Source organism: Rhinopithecus bieti, unplaced genomic scaffold (genome assembly GCF_001698545.2).
Source record: "Rhinopithecus bieti isolate Rb0 unplaced genomic scaffold, ASM169854v2 scaffold_48450, whole genome shotgun sequence".
Lineage (NCBI taxonomy): Eukaryota > Metazoa > Chordata > Mammalia > Primates > Cercopithecidae > Rhinopithecus > Rhinopithecus bieti.
This window is the reverse complement of record NW_016819072.1, coordinates 152,393-163,231: the sequence shown is the minus strand read 5'-3', so window position 1 is coordinate 163,231 and position 10,839 is coordinate 152,393. Positions and strand designations below refer to the sequence as shown.

Genomic DNA, 10,839 nt, shown 5'->3' with positions numbered 1-10,839 from the left:
TATGAATAATAAAGAATAATCTGGAATAAAAGACATATTCTGTGAATGAAATTTTACTTCAAAATGTTAGATAACAAAGAAATGTAAAGACAAACATGAAACAAGTGTAGCAAATTGCTGACAATTACTGAATTCAAAGGACTGGTTTATGAGGTTTCTTCTTTCTTTTGTATATATTTTACATTTCCAATTTTAAGTTTACAATGAACAGCAACACTTTATTGGTCACTTGTGAATTCATTAACAAACATACACCAAAAAAATCTTAAAGTTGCACCTTTAGAAAACTAAAATACACTAAAAACAAATAGGTGAAAATATTGAACAGCGTAGTTATGCTGAGAAAATGAGAACATGACAGACTTCCCCATTCTTGTATACCACTTTTCAGGACCTCCTCATCCCCACTCCAAAAAAGTGAACGGGAACACACGCGCGCACACACATACACACACACACACACAAACATTGTTAAAATAAAGGAAGGTAGTTTCAGGCTTAAAATGGAACATTAAATTCTTTAAAAGAAATGAATAAAGGTAAAGGATTTACCTGTTCTTCTCTTTTCTGCTTTCGTAACTGTAGTCCTTCTTCCTCCCTCCTTCTGCGCATCTCATCGGGATTCAGAGATTTGTTCTTGTAACTTTTTAGGCGAAAGTTCTCTTTTCCTGGGGTGGTCATGATTTCTACAATAAAAGTGGGGAGAGAACAAATGAGTTTACTGTGAAGAGCTCTGTTATTCTAGGACCTCAGTCTTTTAAACATATACATGCCCAGACATACCCCAAAGGGACATCAGAAATGGCTACTTCCCCTCCCCCCACTGCCTTTTTTGAGACAAGGTCTTGCTCTGTCCACCCAGACTAAAGTACGGTGGTGCAATCATAGCTCACTGCAGCCTCAAACTCCTGGGTTCAAACAATCCTCCTGCTTCAGGTTCCTGAGTATCTGGGACCACAGGTGCATGCCCCCACGCCCAGCAAATTTCTTTATTATTTGTAGAGACAGGGTCTGATCATGTTGCCCAGGCTGGTCTTGAACTCCTGGCTTCAAGTGATCTTCCCACCTCGGCCTCCCAAAGTGCTGGGATTTCAGGTGTGAGCCACTATACCTGGCCAGGTTACTTTAACAGTTTTATTAAAATGTGCTACTCAACAGCTTTTAGTGTATTTACAGCTTGTACAACCTTCATCACAGTGAATTTTGGGACATTTTAATCACCTCAAAAAGAAATCCTGTATTGTTTAAGCTATCGTCCCTATTATGGACATTTCACATGAACAGAACAGAATCATGTAATATGCAATATTCTGTGACTGGCTTCTTTCACTTAGCATGTCTTCAAGGTTCATCCATGTTGTAGCATATATCAGTACTTCACTTCTTTTTAGGCTGAATTCCAAATGGACATTTGGAATGTTTCCACCTTTCAGCTATTATGAATAACACTTCTACAAACATTTGTAGTCAAGTTTTACATGTTTTAATTTATCTGGGTTACATACCTAGAATCGCTAGGTCATATGGTAACTATGTTTAATTGCTTAAGAAACTGCTCAACTGTTTTTCCAAAGTGGCTGTACCATTTTATATTCCCATCAGCAACATATGAGGCTTGCAGTATCTCCACAACCTTGCCAGCACTTTACTATTAAAACTTTCATTGAAACCATCCTAGCGGGTGTGAGTGGCATCTCATTGTGGTTTTGGTTTGCAATCCCCTGATGACAAATGAGATGGAGCATCTTTTCACATATGTATTTGTTAACTGTGTATCTCCCATTAAAATAAATTCTATTCAGAGCCTTCATCCATTTTTAAATTAGGTTGTCCTTTATTATTTAGTTATAAGAGTTCTTTTTACATTCTAGATAAGGGTCACTTATCAGATATGCTTTTCAAATATATTCCATAGATTGTCTTTTCACTTTCTTGGTGTCCTTTGAAACACAAAAGTTTTAATTTTGATAAAGTCCAAATCAATCTGTTTTTTGTTGTTGTTGTTCATGTTTTTGGTGTCATATCCAAGAATGCTTAATCTTGTACTTCTTTCCAAGTTTTACCTGTTACATTTAAGTCTGTGATCCATTTTAATTTTTGTTTGTAACATGATACGAGAGTCCAACTGCATTTTCTGCTTGTGTCTATCCAGTTGTCCCAACACTGCTTGTTGAAAAGACTCCTCTTCCTCCACAGAATGGTCTTGGCACCTGCTATAGACTGAATGTGTGTCTCACCCAAAATTCTTATGTTAAATCCTAACTCCCAATGTGATAGTGTTTGAAGGTGAAGCCTTTGGGAGATGATTAGCCTTTAGTGGTAGAGTACATATAAATAGGATTAAGGCCCTTAAAAAGAGACGCCCAAAGAGTTCACTTGCTCCTTCAGCCATGTGAGGACACAGAGAAAAGAAAGACATCTGTAAACCAGGAAGCAGGCTCTCACCAGACACTGAATCTGCCAGTGCCTTGATCTTGGATTTCCCAGCCTCCAGAACTGTGAGAAATTTCTATTGTCTGTTAGCCACCTAGTCTCCGGTATTTCATTACAGCAACCCAAACGGATCATGACAGCACCTTGTTGACAACCAGCTGACTATATACATATATGTGGTTTAATTTCTTGACATTCAATTCTATTCCACTGATCTCTATGTGTATCCCTGTGCCAGCCCCACACTGTCTTGGTTACCATTGCTTCAAAGTAAGTTTTGAACTCGAAAAATGTGAGTCTTCTTACTTTTTTGGTTCTTTTTTCAAGATTGTTTTGGCTATTATTGATCCCTTGCAATTCCATATGAACTTTAGGATCAGTTTGTCAATTTCTATGAAGAAGTCAGCTATGATTCTGATAGGAGACTGCACTGAATCTGTAGATCAATTTGGGAAATACTGGCACCTTAATGTTAAATCTTCCACTTACTTAAGATAGGAGTTCTATTTAGATCTTAATTTCTGTCTATAATGTAATGTAGCTTTCAGAGTATGTTTTATACTTTTGTTAAATTCATTCCTAAGTATTTAATTTTATGCCAATGGAAATGAAATTTTTCTCAGATTGTTCATCACAAATCGAGAAAAATATGACTGATTTTGTATATTGATCTTGTATTCTACAATCCTGCTTATTTAATTGTTGCTAATGCTTTATCTGATACACATCATGTCATCTACAAACAGATAGCTTTACTTCTCCCTTTCCAATTTTGATGTCTTTTATTTCTTTTTCTTGTCTAACTACCCTGGCTAGAGTCTCCAATACAGTGTTGAATAGAAATAGAGCAGACATCCCTGTCTTATGCTAGACCTTAGAATGAAAGCAGTCTTTTACATTAAGTATGATGTTACCTTTGGATTTTCTGTGAATGCACTTTTATCGGGCTGAGAAGTTCTCTCTTATTCTTAGTTGACTATTTTATCAATAAAGAGTGTCAGATTTTGTCAAATGCTTTTTCTGTGCCTATTGAAATTACAATGTGTGTGTGTTTTTTTTTTTTTGTTTTTTGTTTTTTTGTTTTTTTTTTAACAGACAAGGGCCAGGTACAGTGGCTCATGTCTATAATTCTAGCATTTTGGGAGGTCAAGGCAGAAGTATCACTTGAAACCAGGAGTTCAAGACCAGATTGGGCAACATGGTGAGACTCCATCTCTACAAAAAATTAAAAAAATAAAAATCAGACAGGCTGGTGGTATGCACTTGTAGTCCCAGGTACTCAGGAGGCTGAGGCAGCAGGATAGCTTGAGCCCAGGAGTTCCAGGCTGCAGTGAGCCATGATCACACCACTGTACTCCATCCTGGGTGACAGTGAAACCCTGTCTCTTTATGGAAGAAAAAAAAAAAAAAAGTTGGTTTATATCTTCTTGTTATATGTTTGTCTGGCTTTGATATCAGAGTGATACTGGCTTCATAAAATGAGTTGGAAAGTATTCCCCAGGAAGATTTTGTGAAGAATTATATTCTTTTATTTATTTAAATATTTGGTAAAATTCAGCAGTAAAGCCATATGTGCCTAGGCTTTTTCTTTGCGGGCAGTTCTGTAACTACTAATTCAATGTCTTCACATGTTACAGGTCTATTCAGATTGTCTGTTCCTTATTGAGTCAGTTTTGGTAGTTTTTGTCTTTCCAAAAATTGGTGCACTTCATCTAAGCCATTTAATTTACTGGGATACAACTGTTTTTTTGTTTTTTTGAGACAGAGTCTGACTCTGTCGCCCAGGCTGGAGTACAGTGGCGCCATCTCGGCTCACTGCAACCTCTGTACCTCAGGTTCAAGCCATTCTCCTGCCTCAGCCTCCGAGTAGCTAGGATTACAGGCATGTACCACCACACCTGGCTAATTTTTCTATTTTCAGTAGAGACAGGGTTTTACCATGTTGGCCAGGCTGGACTCAAACTCCTGACCTCAGAAGACCCACCCGCCTCAGCCTTCCAAAGTGCTGGGATTATAGGCATGAGCTACCATGCCCGGCCACAACTGTTAATAGTATTTCTTTATTATCTTATTAATTTTTATAAGGTCACTAGTGATTTCCCCTCTTTCATTTCTACTTTTTTTCCCCGCCCCCGACACTCTCTCACTCTGTTGCCCAGGCTGGAGAGTGCAGTGGCACAATCATGGCTCACTGTAGCATCAACCTCCCGACTCAAGCAATCCTCCCACCTCAGCCTCCCAGTTGGGACTACAGGCACTTGCCCAAATTATTATTATTTACTGGGGGGGGGGCGTTGGGGGGATAGAGATGGGGTCTCAGCACGTGGGCAACTGTTCTCAAACTCCTGAGCTCAAGTGATCCTCCTGTCTCAGTCTCCCAAAGTGCTGGGATTACAAGCATGTGCCACTGTGCCTAGGTAATCTGAAAAATGTTTTTTCTCAATCTAGCTAAATTTTGCCAATTTTATTCATCTTTAATGCTCTCTCTTGTTTTCCTATTCTCTTTGTCATTAATTTTCACTCTACTCTTTATTTGCTTCTTTCTGCTTGCTCTGCTCCTTTTACCTCAGTCACTTAAAGTGGAAAGTTAAGTTACTGATTTGATATCTTTTTTTTTTTTTGACACAGAGTCTCACTCTATATTGCCCAGGCTGGAGGGCAGTGGCACGATCTCGGCTCACTGCAACCTCTGCCTCCCAGGTACAAGTGATTCTCCTGCCTCAGCCTTCCAAGTAGCTGGGATTACAGGCACCTGCCACCACACCCAGCTAATTTTTGTGTATTTTTAGTAGAGACGAGGTTTCACGATGTTGGCCAGGCTGGTCTCAAACTCCTGACCTCAAGTAATCCACTCACCTCCGCCTCCCGAAGTGCTGGGATTACAGGTGTGAGCCACCACACCCAGCCTCCTTTCTTCTTTTTTAATAAGGGCATTCACAACTAAGTTTCCCTTCAAGCACTGCTTTAGCTGTATCCCTAAGTATTCCTACATGATGTCTTCATTTTCATTTATCCCAAAGTGTTTTCTGATTTCCTTTTTGATTTCTCCATGGACCCATCAGTTATTTAGGAGTATGTTCTTTAACTTACACGTTATTTGTGAGTTTCTCAAACTTCTTACCGTTACTGATTTCTAATTTCTTTCCATTGTGATCAAAGAACATTATTTGTATTAATTTAATCCTTTTACATTTATCTAGCTTGTTTTGTAGCCCAGTAAAATGCACACGTAACACTTCCTATCCTGGAAAATACATATTTCCAGGATATACATATTTCCATTTGAAAATACATATTTTTGACTTGCTGGCTGGTAGTGTGGTCCATACATGTCTGTTAGGTCTAGTGGGTTTACTGTACTGATTCTTTCTTGACCTTCCACCAAGTTGTTCTGTCCTCTATTGAAAGTGGGGTACTCAAGTCTCCAACTCTTATTATTGAATAGTCTCTCTGTTTCTGTCAGTTTTTGCTTCTCTCATTCATTTACTGCATATGTCCTAGGACCATTTCCAGAGGCTTTCCATGGTTGTTTTTGAAACTCTTTACCCTAAGTTTACCGGGTAGTGGGTCAGCAGAGCTCTTTATTATGCTAAAAGCTGCATACTTACATGATGATGATTTTGATGCAAACCTGGGTTGAGAATCACTAATTTATAACATGTTATCACATCTTCTATTTTACTTGGATCTCTTAACAAACCTTTATGGCAAAAATTATCATTCTCACCTTATACAGGTAAGCAATCAGAAGGCTCACAGAGTGACTTGGCCGGGGTTACACACTTAATAAAGATAGAGCTAGGATATGAATGCAGGTCTCATTACACACCCAGTGATATACTGATATGGACTGAATTGTGTCGTCCCCCCAAAACTCTTATGTTGACACCCTAACCACCAGTGTGACTTGTATTTAGTTATAGCACTTTTTAGGAGGCAGAGTTAAAGGAGGTCATGAGAGTCCTACCCTGATAAGACTGGTATCGTTATAAGAGAATGAGACACTAGAGACTTCTCTAAAATACAGAGAAAGGCTGTATAAGCAGACAAGAATGCAGCTGTCTACAAGCAAGAGAGTCCCCAGAAATCAACTCTGTTGGCACCGTGATCTTGAATTCTAGCCTTCAGAACTGTGAGAAAACAAATTTCTGCTTAAGCCACACAGTCTGCAGTATTTTGTTATGGTAGCCTGAACAGATTAATTATCTACTCAATGGAAATTTGGCAGAAACTTTATCAGACTAAAAGGTGGGTGTAATACAGATGAGAACTTGTGAATAATTCCAAGGGAATTATATTTAAAGTTGCTGAAAAATGATATAAAGAGTGCTGGTTTCCTGAAGCACGCAGCATTTTAGCTATGAAATATCACAATATGGCACAATAATAGCAGTGTGGCAATGATGACTCAAATTCAAAATCCGGGTGGGACATGGTAGCTCACACCTGTATTCCCAGCACTTTGGGAGGCCAAGGTGGGAGGATCACTTGAGCGGAGGAGTTTTGTAGTGACCCTGTCTCCACAAAAAATACAAAAAAATTAGGCATGGTGGCAGGCACCTGTGGTTCCAGCTACTTGGGAGGCTGAGGCGGGAGCATCACTTGAGCCTGGGAGGCCAAGGCTGCAGTGAGCCAAGATCACACCACTGAGCAAAATCCCATCTCAAAACAAAAAAAAAAGATTCGTAAGTTTCAGTTTCAGGTCAAATAAAGGAAAAAGCCAACAGTAAAGTCTAACAAGACCAAAAACCTAAAATTAGACTTAAGGAAGTAACTTACAAGTCTGTATTCAATGTGGAGCTGTAAGGGTAAGCAATTAAAGCCAGTGTTGGAAGCATGCATATATATATATAGAAAAAAGAATAAATGATAAATAAGGCAAAAGATGAAACGAACAACTGAGAAATGTCAATGAAGGCATAAGAAAGTCTCGTGCACTTCTAAAACGTTTTTGTAGTTTGAAATGATTTCAACCTTTTTAAAAAATCTAAAAGGAAACAAATGTTACACAAAAATTAAATATTCACCTGCTTTTTTATTAAAATGTCATAGGCAGCAAGTTGAAAGAAGCCTAGCCTTCCACAAGTCCCGTGTTCAAATTTGCTTCGCAGAACAATGACATACAGAAGACAGTAGACTTCTGTGAGCCTGTTTCCTCATAGTACAATGGAGATAATGATACCTCATAAGGTGAAGAACAACATGTAAAAGCATACTTCCCACTGTGTAGCCCCTGTATAGTTTATACTTGGGAGTTATTAAAATGGTCATTATTTTTCTCTTTTGAACTATTAAATATGGTGAATTATATTAACAGACTTCCTAATACCAAATGATCCTGTTTCTTTGGATAAACACACTTGGTGATGGTGCGTATCACCCCTTTCCAATTCTGTTTTTTGTATTTGCCACATTGAGAGCTGTTTGAAAAAAACACAGCTATGATTCCAATTATATGACATTCTAGAAGAGGTAAAACCAGAAACAAACAAACAAAAAATCCAGTGGCTGCCCGGTGTTTGGGGGAAGGCAGGATGAATAGGTGGAACACAGAAGAATTTTAGGGCAGGAAAACTATTCCATAGGATACAACAGTAGCTAATGCAGGCTATTACACATTTGTCAAAACCCAAAGAATGTACAACATTAAGAATGAACCATAATGTAAACCATGAACTTAGGGTGAGGATGATGTGCCAATGTTGGTTCATCAATTGTTTTAACCTGTTCAGCCTGCTGTAACAAAACACCAACAACTGGGTGTCTTATAAACAATAGAAATTTATTCCTCATAGTTCTGGAGGCTGGAAAGTCCAAATCAAGATCCTGGCTGATCCAGTATCTGGTGAGGGCCCACCTCTTGGTTCACAGATGACCATTTTTTCACTGTGTATTCACATAGCAGAAGGGGCTAAGGAGCTCTCTGGGATCTCGTGAAAGGCCACTAATTACATTCATGAGGGCTCCATTATCATCACCCAAAGGCCTCATCTTCAAACACCACCATACTGGAGACTGGGTTGAACACATGAATTGTGAGGGGACATAAACATTCAGTCTACAGCATTACTTGTAACAAATGAGCCATTCTGGAGCTTGTGCAATGCTGATGGTGGGGGAGTCTATATTCACGTGGGGCAAGGGGTTGACAGAAACCCTGTACTTTCCATTCAATTTTGCTATGAACCCAAAACCACTCTAAGAAATTGTGTGTGTGTTTGCACATGCGTGCGTGCATGTATGTGTGTATTTAGATTCCCCACCCTAAGGGGGACAACCAATCTCATTTATGAATACTAGTGAGGAGATTTTTAAGTTTCACTCCTTTCACTGTATTACTTCAATGGATGTATTTAGACTTTGGGTGAGAGAGAGAGAGATTTTTATAACATAAATATCTCCTCACCAGTATCCATAAATGAGATTGGTTGTCCCCTCTTAGGATAGAGAGGGGATTACATTTGTTCTGTTGGGAGAGAATTTTTTTTTTTTTTTTTTGAGATGGAGTCTCGCTCTGTCACCCAGGCTGGAGGGCAGTGGCATGATCTCAGCTCACTGCAAGCTCCGCCTCCCGGGTTGACACCATTCTCCTGCCTCAGCCTCCCGAGTAGCTGGGACTACAGGTGCGCGCCACCACGCCCGGCTAATTTTTTGTATTTTTAGTAGAGACAGGGTTTCACCGTGTTAGCCAGGATGGTCTCGATCTCCTGACCTCATGATTCGCCCACCTTGGCCTCCTAAAGTTCTGGGATTACAGGCGTGAGGCACCACGCCCGGCCGAGAATTTTTTAAACACACACCTCAAATGTCCCTCTTAAAAGAGTCTAATCAATGTGTCTGAAGCAGACACCTCTGGGTTTTTCTTCCTTTTAGGATCCCCAAGTCGGCCGGGCACAGTGGCTCACACCAGTAATAACATCACTTTGGGAGGCCAAGGGGTGGGCTTGAGGTCAGGAGTTCGAGACCAGCACAGCCAACATGGTGAAAACCTGCCTCTATGAAAAATACAAAAATTAGCCAGTGTGGTGGCATGCACCTGTGATTCCAGCTACTTGGGAGGATAAGGCATGAGTATGGCTTGAACCTGGGAGGCAGAAGTTGCAGTGAGCCAGGATTGTACCACCGCATGTCTCAAAAAAAAAAAAAAGAACAACAACAACAAAAAAAAACCCAGTGAATTCTGATATGCATCTGCAGTTGAAAATCACTATAGTAGAGCACAAGTTTTATTTTTAAACCAATGTAAAACACAGTTGAAAATGAAGGCTGAAGTTGGACTGAAGACAGCTTTGACAGGAAAGAAAGGAAATAAATCTCTATGTCTGTGATAAGAGGAATAACAAAATAATTGTCTGAGAAAATTAGTTTATCCTAAGCAAGTATTTTTAGGTGTTATCACCTAAGCTACTAATTAAAAACTGTAAGTTACCGTCAATTACTTTTCAAACTACCCTCTCAGGAATCAGAAGCCTTCAAAATTAAAGCCATTACACCTAAACTTCCTCGTTTTCTAGAGAAATAAAGCCAAAGAAGCAATAAAAACAAGATGCAATACTGGTGGTGAAATAGAAACACACTCTATTCTTTCAAAAAAAGATCTCCCACTTTCTCCTTCATGTTCACTTACTCAATTATCAAACTTTGCTTATTCTATCCAAAGTCTTTGATTTTATCTGATCCTATCTATTCCCACTGCCACCAGCCTGGCTCAAGTCTGTGTCAACTGACACCTAGGTAACTACAACAACTCTAAATCAGCATTCTTAACCTCAGACTCTCTGCTTCTCAATTCATCCTTCACACAGCCCTCAGATTAATCTCAATACCCTTTTCACTGTATCACTTCAATGGACAAGGAACTACAGCGTTTTTAACCACTTCTTAGATCAAGCCTAAACTTCTTGGTCCTGCAAGATCCTTTTGTCTGGATTCATTCATTCTGGAGAATACCATTCTCCACCAATCTAAATCCAAAATAGTGAGTTTATATTTTTATTATATTCAAGATGTTATATATTCAGTGCACTGAGTCAGCTCACCTAATCAGTAAATCTCAAACACATTCTAAATGTTCCGAATATTTAAAATCCTTAATACTCTTGTGGAACAACTTGAAATGCTAATACATTTAATTCTACCATATAAATCAGGCATAATTTTACTAGAAAGTATATGATATGCATTTACTATTAAAAACCAAAACTACAATAAAGTATGACTACAAAAAAGTTATGAATTTAAATAAGTGTGAGTGTAAATATAAAGTGTTCAGCTCATTTGAAAATATAAATTATTCACGTTAACAGCTTCTAGTCAAACGGTATTGGTTCTGTTTAAGATTTTAATAGAAATTAGAGAAGAAAATTAAAATTTGAAATATCCTACCCACTCTTTTCCTACAAGATA

At 38.8% G+C, this 10,839-nt stretch overlaps 1 protein-coding gene across 3 annotated transcripts in view; it reads right to left on the bottom strand.

The window, feature by feature from the left end:
* KPNA1 (karyopherin subunit alpha 1) overlaps nt 1–10,839 on the bottom strand; it is a 101,788-nt gene that overhangs the window by 76,766 nt on the left and 14,183 nt on the right. For all 3 annotated transcript variants that reach the window (XM_017858199.1, XM_017858197.1, XM_017858198.1), the window contains one exon: nt 553–686. In XM_017858199.1, the coding sequence (XP_017713688.1) occupies nt 553–681 (129 nt within the window). In that variant the 5' untranslated portion in view covers nt 682–686. The remainder of the gene's footprint in view (nt 1–552; nt 687–10,839) is intronic.